Source organism: Nesoenas mayeri, assembly GCF_963082525.1.
Source record: "Nesoenas mayeri genome assembly, chromosome: 1".
In the NCBI taxonomy this organism is placed as follows: domain Eukaryota; kingdom Metazoa; phylum Chordata; class Aves; order Columbiformes; family Columbidae; genus Nesoenas; species Nesoenas mayeri.
In genome coordinates this window covers 106,022,333-106,046,256 of record NC_137541.1, presented here as the reverse complement: position 1 = coordinate 106,046,256, position 23,924 = coordinate 106,022,333, and the positions used below count along the sequence as shown (strand labels likewise).

At 40.8% G+C, this 23,924-nt stretch overlaps 1 protein-coding gene across 1 annotated transcript in view; it reads right to left on the bottom strand.

The window, feature by feature from the left end:
* REPS2 (RALBP1 associated Eps domain containing 2) overlaps positions 1-23,924 on the bottom strand; it is a gene marked incomplete at both ends in the record, with an annotated part of 101,189 nt that overhangs the window by 38,452 nt on the left and 38,813 nt on the right. Inside the window, 9 exons of the mRNA XM_080342127.1 lie at positions 1,684-1,749; positions 4,274-4,343; positions 8,297-8,391; positions 11,277-11,419; positions 13,171-13,234; positions 15,331-15,469; positions 17,776-17,873; positions 21,630-21,753; positions 23,266-23,414. Coding sequence (XP_080198253.1) covers positions 1,684-1,749; positions 4,274-4,343; positions 8,297-8,391; positions 11,277-11,419; positions 13,171-13,234; positions 15,331-15,469; positions 17,776-17,873; positions 21,630-21,753; positions 23,266-23,414 — 948 coding nt within the window. The remainder of the gene's footprint in view (positions 1-1,683; positions 1,750-4,273; positions 4,344-8,296; positions 8,392-11,276; positions 11,420-13,170; positions 13,235-15,330; positions 15,470-17,775; positions 17,874-21,629; positions 21,754-23,265; positions 23,415-23,924) is intronic.

The following is a 23,924-nucleotide window of genomic DNA, read 5'->3' as shown; positions in this document are numbered from 1 at the left end:
CGTTCTGATGGCAAAGAAAACTTTCCCATAATGAAGCACGGCAGTATCATCTTTCCTGAATTTGCCTAAACACCCCAAATGAATAACCAAAGGAGGATGCAAAATTTCTCCAGTTTCATCGCAATTGAGTTCTCCTCCTGAAGGTTAGTGATTACAATGTTTCAGAACAGTGACTGATTCTGAAATAACTGTTCAATTACGGCGCTGTATCTAGCCTACTGGATAGACAAATATTTTTACTTCTAACATAAACTGGATCATGCAACCTGGTGCTCACTCAAACCCTCAACATGCAGGACAGCAAGGGTGACAACCCTACAGTGACAGGAGTCATGGCAACAGGGTGAAACTCTGCTACCATCTCCCTTGCAATACAAACTCAGTAACACTGCTGGAGGAGCACAGCAGCATCGGGAAGACCTCCCTGACTTGGAAGGACATGAGAAAAAAAACACGCAAAGGACATAGGGGAAAAGAGGACAGTGGCACAGGAGATGTGGATGTGACAATAGTGTTGTGGGGTTTTTTTCTCTAAGTGTACCAAAGATGGAATTGCTGAACTGAAAATGAAATTCCCTGGGATGCTTCTGGGCAAAACTGGTGGGGAGAAGAACAGAACTGAAAATCTCGCAACCACCCTCCTCTCCCTCTGAGAGGGAAGTGTAAGAGTGTGTGTGTGAAGGAGAAGCAGCAATCACTCGAGAATAGGAGCTGAAGATGGGAAATCTGGCAGCTGCCAAGTGTCTGGGAAGAAGCCAGGAAAAAAAGAGTTGGAGAATGAAGCATGCAGCTGTTGAGCAGCCATGAATAAATCGAGCTATAAGACAAAACTACTATGACAGACATGTGGACTCAGTTTTCTTAATCAAGGATATCTTCACAAGCAAAAACATTTATGTGAAAGGAAAAGAAAACAAATCCAGATTCTAGTTTGTCTGGGACCAGGGAGGGCTTGCAAACACTCTTCCAACTCTAGGAAAGAGATGAATAAAGAGAAAGGCAAGGGAGGTCTGATGAACTGAACTGAGTGCATGGGAAGTTTCTGGAACGACTAAGTAATTTAGACATACGCCGTTCCAGAAACAACATTTTCCAGTATGACAGGAACAAGGAGTGTATGTTAAGGGCTGGAGAGAGAAAGATCAGGGGTGGTTTCAACAAAGAAATGCCCTTGGAATCAAAAGCTTGCACCAGTGCTGTAAGTGCCACAAAGTCTGTGTTTCCAAAAGGCTATCTACCCTTAAACTCCTTGACAGAAAATATGAAAGCTTAGTTTTTACAAAAAACAGGCCATTTCAGAATAGTCACTGAATACTTATTCCATACTTGAGAAGAGTTTTTATCAAGAGGTACACTGTTCATGCTCTGACACTTTGTTATAGTACAGAAAAACAAAATTCGACTCCTTACAAAATGCTACATTAAAAACATCTCCCACACATGAAGAATGCACATATACTACCAATAAGGAAAAGAAAGCAAGAAAACCTTTTGACAATTTGAAGTACTAATTAGGATTAATTTTCCAAATAGTAGTCATTATGTGGTAAAAGATAATTTCAGTATGAGAGTAAAGGGATCTTAAAAAAATTAATCAAATTACACTAATTTAGGCTTACAGTGATACAAAAATATTTGATCAAAATTCTAATGGATGTAATACGTCAATTTCTTTATTCTTACCTGTTTTGACAGTCAAGTGCTGAAATTCCTTTGGTATTGTTTTGAGATCGGTGCTTACTTTCAGAGCTTAATAGAAAAAAAAAAGGTAAGTATGCACAAGTAAACTCTACACGTATCAGCTCTGAGAAAGGAACAACTAAAATGGCATTAGTTAGAACATCTAAAAATGGCTAAACATACTTGAAAACAGAAGTAGCCAAATACCTTCAGAATACCCAAGCACTCAAAAAAGTAACAATTTTTAAGAGTACAAGAGTCAAGAACAGAAAGGCCTGAGCCTGAATTGCCAAATAAATCCAGATTTTGTGAATTTGCGGGTTTTGGTGTCTACATCCACAGACTTCTGTTTCAGAGATGTAGAGCTGTCATGGAGACAGCAGCTGGCGGGTGACACATGGCAGAGCTGGGACTCGTCTCTCCTCAGTGACAAACCCGGAGAGCCAGGGAGCCTGAGAAGCTGGCTGCTCCTGGCAGTTGAGACCTCATTAGCCTGCCCTGGGGAACGTCACATGGCACTGACAGAGCCAGGGTTAAAATTTAGGAAATTTAGGGTTTAGACAGGAAGCTGTATGAGGAGCGGCTAAAGTCACTTGGTTTGTTTGGCCTGGAGGAGACTGAGGGGAGACCCCATGGCAGCTACAGCTTCCTCACAAGGGGAGGCGGAGGGGCAGGTGCTGATCTCTTCTCTCTGGTGACCAATGACAGAACCTGAGGGAACAGCAGGAAGATGTGCCAGGGGGGGTTTAGGTTGGACATTAGGAGAAGGTTCTTCCCCCAGAGGGTGGTGCAGCACTGGAACAGGCTCCCCAGGGAGGTGTCACGGCCCCAAGCCTGACAGTGTTCAAGAAGAGACTGAACAACGCCCTCAGACACATGGTGTGAACTGTGGGGTTGTCACATGCAGGGACAGGAGTTGAACTCGATGATCCTTGTAGGTTCCCTCCAACTCAGGACATTCTATGATATCTCACTCTTTGTACTTATTCCCCTTCTGCTGATGCCTATGCATCCTTTAATAATGACTTTCTTATGCTGTTCTTAATGCACTCTAGTGTATTTTAATGTACTGTAACACACAGTATTTTAAGTGACCACTGGGAATGAAGTCTCTCATCTCCATCTGCCTTTATCAAATAAAACATGTGGGAAAAGTCTGCTCCTCAGGATCCAGTTCTATTTACACTATCTTCCACATTTAACTATATTATAATCTGACAGAGTGGAGCTAATTAACTTTTATAGCTTTGAAAATGAAGGAAAATTTGCTTCTACAGTCCTGAACTACAGGTCCTTGACTTCTGGGGAGATCTCTTCAGCCAGGAGAGCAATCTGCTCTTACATTTGCCAGAATAGCAACAAATGGTGGAACAAGAGCATTTGTTCTTTGGCTGCAAAGATGCTGTGTCATAAATACAGCAAATCTTTGGCCCTGAAAGATTGCATGTACCCAAGCAGCTTCGCATCTGACTTAACGCGTCAGCTACCAAGAGCAAAGCACAAGTTCTTAACTTGCACAGGGAAGAAAAAATGATTCCCCAAGTAAAAAGTAAATCTGCCCTAGACATATGAAAGCAATAACCTTCAAGGTTAAAGTCCTGCTCTTGTCCATTATGAATTGTACAACAAAACAAACCTTGTCAACAAAACATTCATTTATTGGAATATGCTGACTTGTCAAAATGTTCTACAAACACCCATCAACTATGACAACATTTCTTTGAAACTGGGACACTGGGAACTTGTCAAACTCAGTCATACCCGAGAGCAGAAGATGGTTCAGGAATCTGGACTACCTTGTCTTGCAGCTCTGATGCAAACTTAGCATGTGAACAGTTGGGAGGTCAACATATATATATATATTTTTTTTATTAGTGTATAATCCATAGCTCTGAGAATCAGACAAGAAAATCCCACAACTGTTTTACTTCTTCAGCTGAACTGAGACAGCAAGTGAGAACCTGATAGGTTGGGGAAGGGGCATATAACAGGGAATGACTGTGTGATGACCCAGTGCTCATTCTGGAAGACCTAGTACCTGCTATGTGGAAAAACAAGAAGATCACTTTGATTTCACATTGCTTGCTGCTGACTGATTTCAAATGATAGAAATAAAACGAGTATTTTTAATCCAGTTGTCCAAAATTCTGTTTTGCAAAAAAAATATAGAGACTCTTTTTTTAAAACACGAATAAAAACTAATTTTGAAGTGTTGCTACTTCCTGCAAAAAGGGAAATCTAATGTTTGGCACAGTGTAGCCTTTGCACTTAAAAAATTCCTGATAATAACCATTAGAACTTTGTTAAAATAAGAAGCGTAACATTAATTGCTTTAGGACTGGACTATTTTAGAAGATGCATTTAATATCATTCACATATAACAGAACTAATTTTGAAGCAAACCCGTCCATTTATTTGCCTTCAACTCAGCTGCTGTCAATGAGTCATCTCTTCATATCTACAGCAACACACAGCCAGCTTAGAAATTAAGCATAGCATGGCTTCTGTCAGCAAATACATGTGATTACTAAAATCACACAGAATTTAACCCCTAACAGGGAAAAAAAAAAAAAAGAGTTCATTATTTGAATACCTTGTTTGTCATCTTTCTTTCCATCTTGTAATAGGGCAGAGCTATCAGGTACCTCTTCAGCAGACGTCTTCTGAAAAAAAGGAACATTTATTTATTATACTGATTGGTACAGCTCACACATTTCCACAGTCAAATATTTAACAATACAGTTGGACACAAGTAAAGGTGATATTCTCTCTTGTACCATGATTTGCTTTGACAGATAAAGCAGCATAGAGGATGTACAAAAAGACTACTATAACTCTGCTTTTCGAGGTGCGATAGTTCCACAGCTAAAATTAGTTAGAGAAGCATTTCAACAGTGAACCACAAGGAGCTAAGAATGATGTGCCTCCTCACAACAGGGCAACTTCATTCTGTGTTTCCTCTTTTGGTGTAACACCTCAGTTAAGGTTGAGGAAATGTTCTCTAGTCCCTGCACAAGTGTTACAGTCTCCATCAGAACAGTCTCCCCAGCCAGAGCTCCAGCCGTACTGCAAAGCCCAGTAGTTCTGTGCCCAAAGTCTTCTGGCTGAGGTGGCTGATTCTCAGACTACTCTTTTCTTTCAACATACAATCGCTGAGATGGGAAAACCAAATGTCATTAGCTTGTCTGCTGGAGGCCCTGAATGGCCTCTGATGGGAAAACAGGGAACTTCACCCCAATCTTATTCCTTAACTTGTCTTTATTTCAGCAGCAATTCCTCATATAGGCACTTGTTGTTCTAGTAACTTCTGCTGCGCAGCTCACAAGAAGGAACCAGCAACAATTTCTACTGCCATCATCTCTAAGGACAATAATACACCCTGCAGCCCAAACAATAAAGCAAACATCAGAAACTCCAAGCTTCCCTAAGTATTAAGTGATGCTGTTTTTTCCCAGCATGGGAGAGGTTGGGCCTAAAATGGCCTGAAATCCATTGGGCCTTAAAGCAATACATTCAGAAACATAGATTTTTGCAGACAATTTAAAAAACAAACAAACAAACACACACCACCCTCAAGTCAGCAATCAAGAAGGCCAAGTCCGGAGTAAAGGGCTATGAGATCTGTTTTATAAAGTTGTGTGGGAGATTCCCGAATGCTTCTGTGGAAGCAGCATAGTAAAAACATGGCTTGAGGGCTCTGAAAACGTCTATGCAAAAACTTCACATATCTAGCTAGCCCTGACACTCTAAAGTAAAGAGTGTCAGACTAAAGACTTAATGCAGTGCATGCTTGAATTGATGGAATGATTCTCACAAATTTCAATGAACCGTGAGCATTACATTTCTGAGGGAGTTTAGGGAAACCTCAGCCAGTCATTTTATGTATACAGTGTGAAATCTTGTGGTTTATCTTTAAGCTTCTGGCAGTGAGAAAGCTTGTGGAGAAGAGCCAAAGGAGTGGAAAAAAAATACCAGAAACATAGTGAGAGACAAACACTTGAGAAAAAAAAGAAAAAAAAAAAAAACACAATAGCAAGACAAAACCTCCTTGGTTAACAGAAAGCAGTCCCCCCTGTCATTCCTGTCATAAAATTAGCAGTCTGTGTGTGTTTTTTAAGTTTAACAAAGCGTAGTGTTCAAGTGACCTGTCTCCTGCCATTATTTTCTTTATGAATACACTGGAGAAGTGTTTCCATTTTATTGCAGTAGTGTAGATCAGCAGTAACAGTAAAAATGGTCTTCTGAAATTAAATTAAACCATCTGAATGGATGATAGGTGGAAAATGACAAAGACATGGAGATAATGCATAACTGATTGCATTGATAATATAATATTTTTAATGAGTTTTCAAAGCAAATTGCCTTGAATTTTGCCTCTTATGCTCCTTTAAATTGCAAACCAATACACATGTATGCTAAGGAGGCACATTCTCAAGGGACTATTGAGCTTTCCCACAGGACCACTCAGTGAAGAAGCGCTAGTGCAGCATGGCCTGAGGCGCAATCTCGCAGCCCCTACGAACCACTCTCCCAAAATAAGGCCAATGCAAAGGATAAGGCTGTTCTACTGCCGTAAAGGATCTGCCCACACTGCCAACATAGCAGCAGCCTGCAGTACCAGAACAGCAGCGCTGTGTTCAAAACCCAGTATGACTGCTGGACTTTGGCCAAGCTGCTGTACAAAGGGCGGTACCACCCAGGGAGACCTCATATTTTAACAGTTCCAGGAGATACACCAGATGCTCAATGCTGCAGCATTACCCAAAGTGAACACTGCATTCTGTGGTAGCTCAGGAGAGTCTGTTTGGTGGTACTACTACTGGGCTGAATTTGATGAGGGAACAGCTGGGTTCTGACCCAGGAACTCCTCAGGGCAAAGCACAGGGATAAAATAACTGGAGGTCAAGTCTTGCTGAGCTGCCAGGACATTCCGTTACTTTTTAACATGGAAGCAGCATCAGAAGGGCCCATTCCTGCAGTCAGCCTGCCATTTGGCTCACTACCTTAAATACTAAACCCTTAAATCCCACAGCATATATATTCACAGTTGCAATATCCAAGCACAACTCAGTGGCCATGGTTAATTCAGCTCTACAGGACCTTTCAAGTTTTGGGTTTTATTCTCAGTGATAAGCACTGCTCCTTAATTTAGTTTTGCTTGCAACAGTCTTTCATTACAAGGCTGGTATCTGTTGTGATGTTGCTACAATAGATCTCCATTCTGCCCTCAAAACATGCTTCCCAGCTCCTTACAATTACTACTTAGACTCTTAGATGGCAGTTCCTTAGACTATGAAAGGCTGGATATTAAAATGGAAGCTGAATCACTTAGAACAGAACTATGCATGTCCAAACTGTACAAAATCTGGGATAGTTTCAATCTCCAAAGAAGCAAAGTACAAGGAAACAAGACGAGCCAACCCATTTTTCTTCTCATCATCAAAACTGGGGGAGCGAACTTGGAAATGGAGCATAGTAAATGGAAGAAACACAAGAACTACATGGTCAGAAAAGCCTGACTAGAATGAGGTCTGCACCCAGAGCCTGCCATTTTTGACCAATTCAGATTCAGGAGAGGTTTCACTTGGCTACTGTCCTTATGCCACCATCCCCCCTACAACACAGGCTCTGTTCCTCATGGCTAGCTCACAATGCAGGAGGGCCAAGGGCAGCCCTGCAGGACACAAACAGCTAAGGGGTATTTCTTTGCAGATTTCAACATCACAGGAGGCTTGAGTCCCTCAGTGACCACTGTGAACTCTGTTACGTTGACAGATGGCTTAATATGAGCCAGCAGTGTGCCCAGGTGGCCAAGAAGGCCAACAGCATCCTGGCTTGTGTCAGGAATAGTGTGGCCAGCAGCACTAGGGAAGTGATGGTCCCCTGTACTCAGCCCTGGTGAGGCACCACCTCAAATCCTGTGTTCAGTTTTGGGCCCCTCACTACAGGAAAGACATTGAGGTGCTGGAGAGAGGTCAGAGAAGGGCAACGAAGCTGGTGAGGGGTCTGGAGCACAAGTCTGATGAGGAGCAGCTGAGGGAACTGGGGCTGTTCAGCCTGGAGAAAAGGAGGCTGAGGAGAGACCTTACTGCTGCCTACAACTACCTGAAAGGAGGTTGTAGCATGGAGGGGGTTGGTCTCTTCTCCCAGGTAGTGAGTGATAGGATGAGAGGAAATGGCCTCAAGTTGCACCACAGGATTGGATAGTAGGAAAAACTTATTCATGGAAAGGGCTGTCAGGCATTGGAAAAGGCTACCTAGGGAAGTGGTGGAGTTACCGTCCCTGGAGGTGTCGAGAAGACACATACATGAGGTTCTTAGGGACATGGTTTAGTGCTAGAGTTACGTTATGGTTGAACTCTGATCTTAAGTGTCTCTTCCAACCAAAATGATTCTGTGTGAGAATATCTTCTGAAAAACACGTCGGCCCTTTCCACACACTGAACAAATTGCTAAGTGAGGGTTCTGAGCTGAAAAGGCTTAATGGTACACTTAGAGACTCCTCAAGTCCTCTCAAAGACTGGCAGCTCTGCTGTTATGCATATCACAGTCACTGTGAGGCTGGGCTATTACTCTGCAACTCAGCAAGGTAAATACCGTGCTTACACCTTCTTACCTCTGTCCGACTGAAGTCCCGAGTCTGCTGAGCACCTGGCAATGACTCAGAGTAAGAATCAAACAGTGTGCAGTCACGCATGGGCTTCAAAGAAGCTGCGGGGGAAAGAAAAAGAAAGGGAAAAAAAAGAAAGAGACATGCCAAGTCTTTGGTTAATACACACCTATTACAACCAGTTCCATCATTATTTTGCCCTTCATGTCTACATATCAAAACTGATCGATAAGTCATAGATGACAAACATAATGAAGAAAATCGATCTCATATTTTGAATAATCCAATGTCACAAAAGAGATAACGTATAATTTCTGTTGTAGAAATGAAGCGATTCTTAGTAAACACTAACTGCCAAACAACAACTGTTTATAGGCATTTCTCTTCCTCATAGTCTAGTATCAACTTAGTTGGCCTTACAGTTTATACCTTGCTGGCTTAGGAACATTAGAGATACTTAGCAAATCTTCAACTCCAATTTTTGACATTTTCAATATTGAAAAGTATAGCAGAATCTACATTCTGCACTAAAATTAAAGGCCAGTAAAAAGTAAAGACAGTAGTTGCTGCAGCACATACCATCTTTGGTATTCTTTAACCAAACAGCATCAAGAACAGGAAAAAAAAACCAACTCTAACTTCTCACAGCAATATTCACAAGAACCTCGTTTCTATTCCATCACCTCAGGTCCTTCTGCTGATACCACTCTGGGAGTAGTTCCTCTGAGATTAATCTGTCTTAATAGTTGGAAACAGTTTTTCTTTAAGATCCATGTGTTGAAAGGCAGAATAACCATTTCTCAGGTAAAATTTCTAGTTGCTGCCTAGCATCAAGCTTATCTGAATAAATTAAGCTGTTGCAAATCTGTCTCAATTTACAATACAGTAGGTTACATACAGGGCAACTTCACAAATTCTGTAGATTTTTTTTAATAAAAACTTTCAGAAAAGAAGGTGGTGGGTCAAATTGTCGATGGAGCTGTGCCAGGATAGTATTTGGCCCTGTTCTTGTAGTTTATAGAACAATCCCTAAAACTAGCAACATTAATTCATTCTTAAATGTTCTTAATGCTCCAAGTCACTTTATTTGAAGCTTTAACTGTATCAGATGCAAATATTTCCCTTGAAACTAATACAAACTAATGAAAAAGAGTTTCCAGTAATCTTCATCAGGTTCCTAATAAACCAAAATAAAAATTCTAAGTTTTACAGAAATCAAGTTGTGAAAACATCAAAACAAGAAGTTTCTCTTGCAAATTTCTTTTGACATTTTAGGTAAGAGTACAAGGCACTTGCTTACTTATCAATGCTTCCATTTCAGAAGTTAATACAACCAGGGTTCTATGCTTTCTTGTGATTCACGGTGCTATGGTGTGTTGAGAGGTTCTGCTTTTTATTAATGCAAGGCTTTCAAAGACAGATTTCTGAATCCTGACTAGGCAGCAGAACAAGTGCAAGACATTTTCAGACCCTCAGGCTAACCAGAATTAACATATTAGCTGAGGTACTTAGAGTGCCCACAATCAACAATTAGTCCTTTCATTGCTTCCACGTAGATCAGCTTGAAATGCTTGGTTGCATGCAAGACATGAAACAATAACCATCTAAGAAAATGGTAAAGACCTCAGTGCTGAAAAGGGTAAATTAGGGGAAAAGAGGACTCCCAGGGAACAACCAGAGCTTACCATACTCTTCCTCCCACCAACATAATGATCCTCTACTACTAGAAATAGTTATTTCCATTGCAGTTTTACTCAAAAAGGTTTAATGTGAAGACACACCAACAAGAACCTGCATGGAGGAGCTTACAAGCTAATTTATGATGAGAGCAGGTATGAGAGTAGCAAACAAAGGGGTGGTCCTGGAGCGAAAAGGGTACTTGTACATCTGACAAGAGACTAAAAGTGATGAAGACTTGGACATGCAAGTTTTACAGGAGCTTCTCCCCTTGGATATGAAAATAGTGGATTGCAAGGAACATGACTCCACCAGAAATCACAAATCTGATAGAGGGTGAACATTTAGTTTTCCTAACTACAGTTGATTTGCTCTTTTCCCATCTTTTAATATATTCAGTCTCATCAAATTTAATGGAGATTTTATTAGGTCTTAAATATTATCCCTTAGCACTGTCATTATCATCTGTGATTAATCCTCCTTGCCCTAGAAAGTCATGCACATTTTTTAGATGGAACAGCATATATTTCAATGTTCATTTACAATTAAAAGAGACATAACTGAAGAGAACAAATGAATGGGCAGGTCTCTCACTGCACATTGTTACTGAGGTATGTTGTATTTTGGATTAATTTATCCTTGAACTACACAAACTGTTGTAAGCCACCCATGATTACTGCAAATTAACTATAGAATGATCTGTGGATTACATAAAATTAATTACAAAATATTCAACCTTTGACACAACCAGTAACTGCATCTAATAAAATATATTAGGATAAGAAGTTCTAAAGCAGTCCAGTATCATTTTCAACACATCCTCAAGAGACAGTTACTTAAGGGAACATCATTAGTAGAGTCAAAAGCTGTAGAACTCTTGTTAGATTATCTTTGTTGCAGGTAATCATCTGCCACTTTAGCTATAATGGCGCCTGAAGCACACTGGAGCAAAGAGGCAGACATGAAGAGGCAAGTAACTGCTACACTTTGCATTGCTGTTTTGTTCTTTCATACATGCCTTCTTCAGCAATCGCCTTGTAAGCACAATTAAAAATACATACATTAAAGCAACCAGAGAGCCATTAAGCAGCATAGAACCCCATCCTACCTGCATGATGGAAAACACAGCCAGGCTGGACAGGGCTGAGCAACCTGATCTAGTTGAAGATGTCCCTGTTCATTGCAGGGGGTTGGACTGGATGACCTTTGAAGGTCCCTTCCAACCCAAACTATTCTATGTAAACCCATCTTACATTCATTTTGGGTTCCTGAGATGGCTACAGGAACATGACCTGCCACAGAGACATACCTGCTTGCAGGTAGTCGGGCACCAGTGTCTCCGGCAGCGTCTCTGGCAGCTGGTAACCATTCTTCCTCGCAACTACAAGGTGGAAAGCAGCACAGAACTCTGGCAGCGTCAGTGCCCCATCGCAATCCACGTCGCTCAGCTCCCTGCAGGTACAACAGGGACATGTTTTCCAAGCCGTCACCTTGGGGAAATATTCATGTGCAACCACAGGCGAGACAGAAATGCAACTTGGAGAAGAGATATTTTAACACAAGACAAGCACCTGTGTTATTTATACTTGATGGTAACTCATATATTTATCTTAGGGAAGATGAAGCAAGCTAATTTTCCTAAGAACAACTTGTAACTTTTTGGTTTTTTTAGTGAAGTAGTTTTTTAATTATACATCATACCATATAATATGATCGTATGTATGTATATATTATAACATGAAATACCTATCCTGTACTTCCCAAGGGTGAAATTAACTTTCTAATGGCTGGAAGCACTTTTAGCCAATCCATGCAAGATCTTAAACTAGTTCAAGAAGAAAAAGTTAAAAATAGACATCAGCAATGGTTACTTAGCACCATTGACTAGCCTCAAGAAAAGAGCTAAGTTAATGCTTCTGACAAGTTTAAACAATATTGTTAACTTCTCACTAAAGTGTTCCTCTAACTCTAGGATGCTTCTCAAACAATAAAAGTAGACTTCAGAAATTCAATAACTCAATTTTATAAATTAACTCTTTGCAAGAACAGAGTAGTATTTTATCATGCACACATGGACTACAATAAACAAACATAACTTCCTATTTTTTCAGTCATAAGCATTTTTCAAGGTGTTGAGATTATAGTGACAAAGACTGAAACATTTCATGTGTTTAATACAGCAACACAGCCTGATAAATCATAGAATTACAAAATTATAATTATGTACTAGAAAGAAATACTTTTCTTTAAATTCTGCACAGAGAACAACTTGTGTCAGCAACAGAAATGAAATGTATTTTGTTACATATTGGGTTAACCCAGTCTTCTTAAGTAATCTTAAATTTAAATTCCAATATTCACTTTCCCCAACACGATGTTTCTTCAGGTTTTTTTGTTGTTGTTGCTTGTTTGATTGTTAGTTGCTTCATTTTTATTTTCACAACTGACAATCCGCTTTGAAGATTCCAGACATATACTTTGACCCTGACAGATGTTTAGGCTTTTGCAAGCTTTTCTTCTCATCTCCCTTCATAAAAGCGTATATAAAACTAAAAGGCCTATCAGCATTTCTGATCAACATTTTAAAATGTTTGTTCTTCCTATCTGAGATGCAAGGATGACACTGAATTACAAAGCACCATGTTGCTTATGAAAACATAATAGAATCCTTGTCAAATTTTATCATGTACAGTTCCATCCACAATAGTTTCTAAATAAGCTCATTAAAAGTAAGTGTGCTGGTTCATTAGAAAAGCACTGATGAATTATGTAGTTGTACTTACTAAAAATCGGGCATTAATTAGGCCTCTTCTGACAAAACACGGGCAGAACCATAAAGCCAACAACACATCTAAAACATTCCAGAGGTGCTTCTCCTCTGTCTTGTTTCATGAAAAATGTCAGTTCGTTGAGCTAATGATGCTGCTTACAATATACTTACGAACAGCTCTCAGTTATATCATTGCTGTTCAAACCTTCCCAGTCCTGCTGAGTAGGCAAACATCTCTACAAAAAAACAAGCGTGTCAGGAAGATCAATGAGCACCCTGCTGCTTGGGCCTGAAAGTGATTCTGGAGATAAGAGCAATAATTATAATTGAAGACACTTTTCAAAATTTACCAAGAACTCTTGAATTAAGCATCTTTTTTTTTCTTTCTTTTTAAAAAAAGGATACACATCCTCGACGCTATTACAGTACTTACCAGATGTGAGAAAGCTCTGGGATGGGCAGCTTTGATTTTGTGAAGAAATTCTTTGCCACGGAACCTGTTGGGAAACCGTGCCTTATCAATGACTGAAAATTAATTCTCCAATTATTTACCTTTGGCCAGGGATACTGCACCAGAAGCAGCTGGTTACTTTATGTCTGAGAGACACACAGATTAACTGGATGCTAATATAGCTGTTGGACCATTTGTCTCTTGGTGAATATGTGAAAAAAAGCCAGACAGAGCTGTTGACCTCATTTCCCTATTCCGTCCATATGGGAAAAATAAATAAAGGAAAACACGCTTCAGTACTAGTGACTGTAATAGCATAATTAGTATGTCACCAATGATGAAATAACAGACACAAACAGCTCTGCTTCATCTAAAAGCCATATGTGCAGCACTACTGTGTTATAGTGTCCACACTGCTCTCCCAGGACATTGCTTCAACCATGACTTTACCCTGCAGTGTCTCAAAAGTTATGGAAAAAAAAAACAACACACCAAAAAAAGCAGGAGATTCAGATAGGACACAGCTACCGTCCTGCTGCAGACATCCTCAGTCACCCTGCCCCAACAGCCCTTCTCATTCTTCTCCCAACTAACAAACGCACTTCTTCAATGGTACAGGTTGGAAACATTCCAGGCCAGGCTGGAAAGGGCTCTAAGCAACCTGATCTACTTGAAGATGTCCCTGCTAGATGACCTTTGAAGGCCCTTTCCAACCCAATCTATTCTGTGATTCACCATGCCATACACTCAGGCTGTCACAGGTACCCAGGAAGCCCTTCCTGAATACAGGTTACAAAACACAATGAAACACAGAGCACAGACTTCTAAGTCTATACTTCTCTTGCCCTCAGGCGTTCAGTACCCACTGCAGTACATAAGAGAAGCTGTCACTGTAGCAAGTCAAAGACTGACCCAGCACAGCGCGTCCTCTCCAACAGCAGATGACAAGAGAGGAGAATACAACCATGGGAGAGCCACGTGATAATAATGTAGCTCCAGAATATCCCCCTAACTTCTGACCACTTGCAATTCAGAGACTCTCTCAACCTGGGTTAGCACTTAAATATTCAATAACTTCTGACAGATTTTTTCAATCACAGATCTCTCAAATAAATTCTTAAACCTGGACAAACCCCTATCATCTGTATCACCATACAGCAAGGATTTCTACAGCTTAATTATTTTAGGATATTGTGGAAGCTCAAATTTATAAACAGTAATTCTGGATGTGCAAGGATTACCTGAGAACCTTGCTCAACATAAAGGAAAATGCACAACTACCTGAGAGGCTGTGTGTAGATATACACATGTATACACAGTTACAGACATACATTAGTCTGTGAGGAAATACAATGTCGTTGAACCACCATTTTATCTTTCAGGCAATTATACGAAGGACACTTAAATGAGGCAAAGAACTGGTGAAGCACCAATTTCTGTCAGCAGCAAGTAATTTATTTAAGCTTTTGGCTGGATCTGAGCCTCCTGAACCCCAGTAACAAAGCAGGGCTCAGTAGAACCGCCTCAGTGTAAAACCTGTAATGAGTTTCCTTGCCAGAACAACTCTTTGTAGCTGCAGTGACTCCTCTCATGAGCAGCCTGATCCTCCTATTCAGGATGGAAGTGCAATCTCAGTGTGCTGTCAGCAATGCTGTTACCATGTGCGTGCTCTCCCGGATTTGCTTTTAACCACCTAAAGGTCAAAATCTCAGTCCTTCAGGCTTGGCCACAGAGGACAGTGAACTGCTTGCTTCACTTTCATCACTTGGATGCTGCCACACTTCTGCCAGGAAAGCAAGCACAGCTAGAACGGTTTTTTTCAGCTCAGTATATTAATACACTGCAGGTGTGATCCACAAATACAGTCCCTCAGATGAGAGCTCATTTTATGTTCTACTGAATTACAACACTTCTCTCTTAGATGTAATTATTTTCCTAAAATCAGGACATTTAGGAAAAAAAATAATGCCTACAGTATTGGTTTGCTCTTTGAGTTTTCCACCTTTAAAAAGCAAATGTAATCAACTCTTTCTCATAAACTCACTCCAGGGAGGAAAAAAAAAATATATATATCTACTTAATACTTCCCACCTCTCAGTCTGGTCCCCCTACTCCACACACATACTGTTTGGTAAAAGTTACCTGAAATAAAGGAGTTCAGGTCAGGCTGCAGGGACCTGAATTGATTGATGTAGTAGTCTCGTTGCTCCTCTGTTATCCTCCAAGGGTCATCTGAGTAGTGGGCATTGCTGTCCTGCTGCTCCCGCTCCCCTGAAAGAGACTGAAGGGAGAGACACTGGTACCAGCCGCAGGACGGGGCAGAAAGACCAAGTGGGGCACTGGGAACCTCAAGAAACCAGATTCAATCTCTTCTATCAGCAGATACGTGTTTTAAAAAAAATGAGAAGCAGGAACAGCCACCCTGATTACCATCCCACTACTTATCTGTTACAGCTGAGGCTAATATTAGCTATCTTTAACCAGGCAATTAAAGGAAGTTTACATGACTGAAGCTAAAGAAAAATGAAATCTTACTACTGCTGACCAGAAAAAGGAAAGTCCAAGTCATACTTTACTAACTTTGTATTCATTTTGAGGGTTCACTTTGGCTGCCCTGCATTACAACCCTGAATTGCATACTGTACACCTGAAACAGATGGAACTAGTGAACGACCTCAAGATGTATTTATGTAGCACAGTGCATGAAAATTAAGCTCTACTAAGAAACCATGTATTTAGTCTAGGAGTGGGGCTGTGACTACAGAGCTATACCAGTTCTGGAACTTCCACTCACCCAAAGTTCTGCACACATTGCATGGAGTCAGGGAGACATGCAAACCCCTTGTCTTGGTTTTGGCTGGGACAGAATTAATTGTCTTCCTAGCAGGTAGTATAGTGTTGTGTTTTGGATTCAGTATGAGAATAATATTGATAATATACTGAACTTTTAGGTTTTGCCAAGCAATTTTTATACCAAGCAAAGGACATTTCAGTGAGTAGACTAGGCATACACAAAAAGCTGGAAGGGACAGAGAGAGGACAGTTGATCCCTACTGGCCAAAGGGCTATTCCATACCATCATGCTCAATATATAACCTCAGGAAAAGTTAGCCAGGGGACCGATGCTCAAAAACTGGCCGGGTATAGGTTCAACAAGGGGTAAGCAATTGCATTATGATCACTTGTTTTGTATATTCTTTTATTATTATCATTACTCTTATGATCACTGTTACTATCATTTTCCTTTTCTGTTCTATTAAACTGCCTTAAGTCACAAGGTACACCTTTCTTTTTTCCATGATTCTCTCCTCCATCCCACCGAGAGGAGGGAGGCGAACAGCTGTGTGGTGTTTAGCTGGCTGTCAGGTCAAACCACAACACCCCTACAGACTTCCTCAACCTTCTGTCACTTCCCATGGTTTATGTAAAAATTCTCCTTCAGGAAGAATAATATTCTGGAGAAGAACGTTTTATCCACTTATGTCTCTGTGTTCTGACTGACTTGCTTAAGGTTGGTTGGGTGGTGGTACCTAGAAGAGGGCTGCTGGTACAATTTGTGTCTTTGGCAAATTGGAATGACTTAGTAGTCAAGATTTAAACCTGGACGACAACACTCTTTAAGAGGGAGGACACAATGAACAATAATCAAGCTCCAACCAGCTCCTCAGCCCCTTCTCTGACATATCTGTCCATTTCCTAAGAATCAAATGCCCGACACCTGTTCTGAAATACATCAAAAGATCCTTGAAACAGGCTACATCATAGAGCTGTAAATCGATATTCATTTCAAAGGGCTACTACACAAATGCAGCCAAATTCATTTCAAGTTGGCACAAATTATGTGTCACTACCTGTAGATTTTTTCCTGAGGCTCGGGTGACATTTTATAATGGGTGTGAGGTGCTAAGCACTAGGCAAAAGGTACAGAATCTCTGACTACTACTTATTCGGGAAAAGATTTCCCTTAGGAGGGCTTTGCCCTTCGTTAGCACAAACTATCTGTTTGCTTAATAAATGCACAGCAGGATACTCGACTGTTGGAAATATATGCTTTTGCAACCAGCAGGAAAACACAGGCTCCATTGCGTAACAGCAAAAAATATCCAGAAATTAATTTATTCTGTTTCAGATGCCATTTACCCAACTGGGGTGAAAAAAGAGAATATGCAGAATATTAGGCCAGAATATTCTGTGCACGTGTTAAAGACAGCATTCTAAATCAAGCGGGAATCTCTGTGAAACTTCATATATTTTAAATGAGAATATTTTACTTTTGCTAGGATAACCTCATTTTTCTTTTTTTACTTTTGAACTGAAGACTCTCAGTCTAGTTTTGCTACCTATGCTATTTGGTGCTACTTAGCTTCAGCAATTTAATTAACTGGATTATTTATTTTAATTTCTCCTTCTATCAGCTTTGTTTTGTTTTGTTTTTTCTTTTGCATATACTAAAAAAGCACACTTCAGCCTCTAGTCTAAAAACACCATGGAGAATGCTTTTTACTTTTGAAGTGAGAATTCTTCTGCCTTTTTTTTTTTTTTTAAATTTCTCTATTGTTTTATTAGTAGTACTACTAGATTCATTACCCGATTAAGAGTGGAACAGGCGAGTGCAGGTTTGGCTCCATAATTCCCTGATGATGGTCCATCTGGCTGGTGAGTAGTGTGTCGGACTTCATAAGGAGCTACAGACATTTAAAATAAAGTATATAAATGAAAGGATAATAAAAATATTCTAGTAGGCTAAAGGAAATAATTAAATACCACAAGGTCAAGAATCTAGCTTGTGAACCTAGTATCACAGTATCAAAATCCATTTTGTCTTCTGTAACAAAATTCCAGCCACATACTTGTATTTCACATTACATCATTCTTCTTCAGACATTACTGTTAGAAACTGTCAGTTATATATTACTAGATAACAGAAATAATTGTTCATCATGTAGAAATACATATTTACATAGCCTGTTTGTAGAGTTATACTTTTTATATACTTATAGCCATACAAGTACCACAAGAATGCTTTACAAACAAGAGGAACAATTCAAATGAGTTACAAAAACGATGCTTTGACAGTGCTATTGAACAGCAAATCATTAATTTTCCACATATTCTTGTTCCCCTTTTCCCCAGCTTCTGTTGAAAAGCAAAACACAACTCACCAGTTTGCATTATTTTGAGTAAAGTTAGTAATGAAAAGTAACAATTACTTCTTCTTTTGCTAAAATAAGTCACTTATGTTCCACTGCAGCAAATATAGTAAGTGGTGACATAACTGCACATTTAAGAACAATGTTTTAAAAATAGGTCAAGTTTGCAAACACAAACGCAATTCACTTGCAAACTCTTACAGAGCTGAAAACTTCTGCTGCCAGCCTATTTAAAATGTAACACTGCAAAGACCACCTGCATCAGATAGACAGAACTTAAAACTCCTAATGAAAAGTAGGACCAAGAAACCTTAAAAATTTTTAGCTCAGGAAGACCTTAAAAATAATACTCCTATCCCCTTTCTTTGCTAAGTGGTCTTATCCTGCATTGCTATCTATTCTTATTCCTGTACAAGTAACTACTAATTTCAGAAAACAACATAGGAAGGAAGTTGGGAAACATACAGATGCCCTTGGAATGGGCGATTTAGGCACACAGCCACACTGCTGTGTGTTTGCTACCTAAAAAAACTTTCAAAACTATCAAGAAGAAAAGCCTACAGTAACGGTTGTCATGCAAAGGGCTGCCCCTGAAGATGCATCGTCCAGTTCCAGGGTTAGACCTGCAGCACAGAACATCCCACCCAGCTCAGTGCTGTGGCACAAACATCTCTCACGTGTACCCTGACCCCAGGGCTCTCCCACCCACCCTTCCCAGTGCTCTTCAGAAAACTGGAAGGGATCTAATCTTAAAGGCCAGGAAGAAGCAGTAGGTCACCTAGCCTGGTACTTGGTCGAGCATGGGCCATAAAATTTCACCTGCTTACTGCCACTGTGAACACATTTGGTTGGAGGATTTATTCCAGACAGGCATCTAGCGCTATGCTGAAAAACTCTGTGCTCTTACTTTAATCCTTGTTGCTTTCTGGGAAATAACTATAGCCTTCTACACCCCTAGGATCTTATCACCTTCAAAATTCAAGTGGTCAAATGATCAAGGAGCTGACAGCTGGATTGGATGCTGCCACCACTGCTGCTGACTGCAAGAGAAATTTCACTGAAGTTACCATTGCAACCAAATTCAGAGGCGGGAGGGGAGCGGGGGGAAGAACACCACACAACCAACAGTCAAAATATCCACCACAGCACTGACAGATCTGGGACAGAGTCCCAGAAAACAGCAGAGCACGTGACAAGGTAACAGGGTCGGCTGCTCCGCATGGTCTCCTCCTGTCTGGTTCTTCAGGGTGTGGGCTATCTGCCACACATCTCCTTCACTGGAGCAGGACATATGTTGTACCAGAAGACGACCTCGTTAGTGTTGCTTATTTCAGAAGTCAACCCTCACTGTTTTGATCTGTTATGCCAAGGGTTGCGTGGGTAAAAATCCCCTCTGAACAAACAGAAATTCAACTAACTGGCAAACAGATGCCTGTGAATCAGGACTGGTACGACTTTCACGTGAAGGTCACTTGACATTGTTGAGCGCATTCTTATCATGGCTGTAGTGAATTTCAAATTGTTGTGAGAGCTCCGTGTTTTCACACATTTGTAAACATGGCCAACAGCTAAAGGACTAACACTGTCCACTCCTGATTCGCTGCAAACACACTAACTGAAAGCAAGAGGGATGATGGAGGGATGGCACGTACCAGTGCCTACTGTTGCCACCATCTTGGTCACCAGATGTTGCAATTAGAAGAGAACAGACACCTTACTATTAACGGGAGCTTGTAAAGCCTTAGTAAAACTGGCTTCTGCCCCACTACCCTCTTACTAAAATCAGAATGGTTTGCAACCTACTCTAATGGCAGTGAGATCAAGGACAGAGCATCTATGTAGTGCCTTATTTTTGTCTGTTTTGTCTAACTTACAGTGTAGGACTGGTTTACATTCATGTCCTATTGTTATTTTCATTACAAAACCAGAGGGCTAATTATCCTTTCCTGCAAAGAAAGTTCACTGCCAATCTGAAAAATAATGTAGCACCTACTGCAATCATGAGTGGACTTTTCTTCCTCTCTAATGAAACCAAAAGCATCATGCACTCTGAAAAAATTCACACTCTGTCACTGGGAAATATTGCACATAGTCCTGTCAGAACTCAGGTATTAGCATTTAACTGTGACAATGGCACATAAACCTATCTAATTTCACAGAATCACAAAATCACAGAATCGACTGGGTTGGAAAAGACCTCAGAGATCATCGAGTCCAACCCTTGGTCCAACTCTAGTCTGTTTACTAGATCACGGCACTAAGTGACATGTCCAACCTCACTTTAAAAACCTCCAGGGACGGCGAGTCCACCACCTCCCTGGGCAGGCCGTTCCAATGCCTGACCACTCTCTCTGTAAAGAATTTCTTCCTAATATCCAGCCTAAATTTCCCCTGGCAGAGTTTAAGCCCATGCCCCCTTGTCCTATTGATGACTGCCTGGGAGGAGAGACCAATCCCCACCTGGCTAGAACTTCCCTTCAGGTAGTTATAGAGAGTGATGAGGTCACCTCTGAGCCTCCTCTTCTCCAGACTAAACAACCCCAGCTCTCTCAGCCTCTCCCCATAGGTCTTGTGCTCAAGTCCCTTCACCAGTCGTGTCGCTCTTCTCTGGACCCGCTCCAGCACTTCAATGTCTTTCCTGAACTGAGGGGCCCAGAACTGAACACAGTACTCCAGGTGTGGCCTCACCAATGCAGAGTACAGGGGAAGGATCACTTCCCTTGTCCTGCTGACCACGCTATTTTTGATACAGGACAGGATACCGTTGGCCTTCTTGGCCACCTGGGCACACTGATGGCTCATGTTGAGCTTCCTGTCAATTAGTACCCCCAGGTCCCTTTCTGTCTGACTGCTCTCCAGCCACTCTGTGCCCAGCCTGTAGCGCTGCAGGGGGTTGTTGTGACCAAAGTGCAGCACCCGGCACTTGGCCTTATTGAACTTCATCCCATTGGAATCAGCCCATTTTTCCAGTCTATCCAGATCCCTCTGCAGAGCCCTCCTGCCTTCCAGCAGGTTGACACACCCTCCCAACTTGGTGTCATCAGCAAATTTGCTGATGATGGTCTCAATCTCCTCATCTAAATCGTCAATAAAGATGTTAAACAGGACCAGAAAGTGAACAAGATTGAATAATCAAATTAATATTAGATGATTGAATATCTTTCCAAAATACAGATCTAATTAAATGTTAAAAATCATTAGGCTGACTGTCAGTTGCATTTGAAATTTGTATGCTTCAGAGAAGGAAAAGAATATTTTAATACAATGTGCACAACCTAATTTTTATCCTACCTCCATGCTGCTGCTCCAGCCCACTTCTTGATTTACCATATCCATAACTTAAGGGTACTCTCTGGTAAGTAGATGGAGAAGCAGGAGGTGAGCAGATTGGAGACATCGGTGGAGACTTGGGTTCCTATTTCAAAAACACACCAAGACAAAACGGAATTCTGAGACAACAGTAAAACAACCAAGTCATCCTGCACAGCAATCTGAATGCGTACGGCATGATGGGACAAAGAAAAGGCGAACACTGTAGTTCCCTGAAGTCTTTTATTTCTGGAAAAAGGCTCCTTAAAAAAAACAAAAGATGGTCAAAACAGAATCTGGTATTGAGTGTTCTAGGGGTAAAGCGTGGCAATGCCATAGTGAAGCTTTACAATGAACACCTTAAGGTATTTTCACTTTCAGAAGACACTTGAAGACATATTTGTAAAATGCTTAATGTGAGTGGGCATCTTTGAATTTACATAACACAGTTAGGGTGAGTGCATTCTTTGTGGGAGAGTATTTTTTCATATAAAAAACAAAAAATTAAAATATATCTCTGGATTGGTATTTTAAGCACTCTGTGGATTTGTAGGTGTTATTGTCTATCTATCCTACTGCGTTCTCTTTACCTTGACTTACAGATTGTTTAAGAAGAGGACACGATCTTAAAACAGTTTACTGTATAAAAACCAAAAATATAACGCAGGACAGATAACCCAGCTGGAGCCAGGGGTTTGAGGGCAGCATTCTGCTTCAGTGTCAGTATACACAGGCAGATACACGGACATGCTCTTCTTCCTCATCCTGTTATTCCGCCTGTGTATCTTGTCGTCAGCTCATTCCTGTTGGCTGACCTCCGACTGGGAATGTCATCACTCATGCCAATGCACCATGTGATAAACGTGTGCACATGTTATGGGAAGATAAAGTGCCTGCCACCAGGCATTTACAACATGACCTGATACGGTTCCAGAAGAGGAGGTGTCAGGCCTGGGGAAAATTATGCAAATCAAGGTTGCTTTGTGAAGCCTCTTGTCTCCGAATAAGCACTCTCAGCATTCCTAAACACAGGTAGTACAAATCTCCCTTAGACAGCTTTGTTAAACTGGCAACTCAGAACAACAGGTGCTGGGGTGATGTTTCCCTGAGGACAAAAGAAAAGCACATTTCTTCTTGAGTACTCCTGGAGGAGATCAGAATGGAAGAAAACCTGGTGGCATTATCCCACCCAGAAATAGTGGCTGGTGATTCAACATCTCTTCTCCAGCTGAATATTTCTGTCGTGACTAAGGATCATACTGGCCGTGAGAAATTGCTCGCCTTCCAGTTCTGCTTCACACAGATTTCTATTTGCTGCTCCTTTCCTAGGAACAGCGGCTCACTAAGTAGGAGGACAACACTGAAAAAATTAATACAGAATATTACAGGGCTGACAGTTTTACACAAGCCCTCATAGAGAAATTCCCTTCCGGGATGCAACTGGGATGCACCAAAATCAGAGGACAGCCCCGATGAGGATTATGTGCATGTCAGGGGTTCATCTCCTATCTAGTACCACAAAACTGAGTAAGTCCATGTTACTGTAATAATTTACAGGACTGGACCCAAAAGAGGATGAGTAACAACATAGTGGCCTGAAGGAGACAAAGCCTGTTACCTGTTTGTCCCCTTCATCTGTTCTTTTGTAGGAATTTTTTTCCAAACTTGTATGTGGAACCTGGAATTTAACTCCATGGAGTTCTGCTGGAGTTCCGTAACGTACTTCACTGTCATTTTTCAGCGCCACAAACTGCGGCAGAGGCAATTCTTCATTAAAAGAGAGAAAAATTCAATTGAGACTACAGAACATGAAAAGTGCTGTAAGCAGTATCGTCTTGTACAACCAATGAAAAGTTTATCTATAAAAGAGTACTATTTTTATTTTGTAAGTGTGGAACTCCTGTGATAATTTTATCTTAATAAAAATGTAAAGGTTACACAAAGCTATATTCTCTAGTTTAATATATAATCTCTCCATGCAAAGAGAAAGAAATAAGCCTTGTTCATGCTATTAAAGCAAGGAGCAAATTCATTTCCTGCCTTCAAAACATTGTCTGTAATGAAAAGAATAGTTTCCCACAGAAACTGTGGGGCTGATAAACTGATCAGCCAGGATCACAGTATCCTCAATGCTGCCATCATAAAAGGAGCAAATTAAAAATGGTAGGGTTCAGAGATCACACCAAGGTCTGGTGAGATGACCACAGCAAAAGGTCTCATGTCACATCTGCCCTGCACAGCAGATGAGTGACACTTTGCTGCTCTTTAAGATGATTC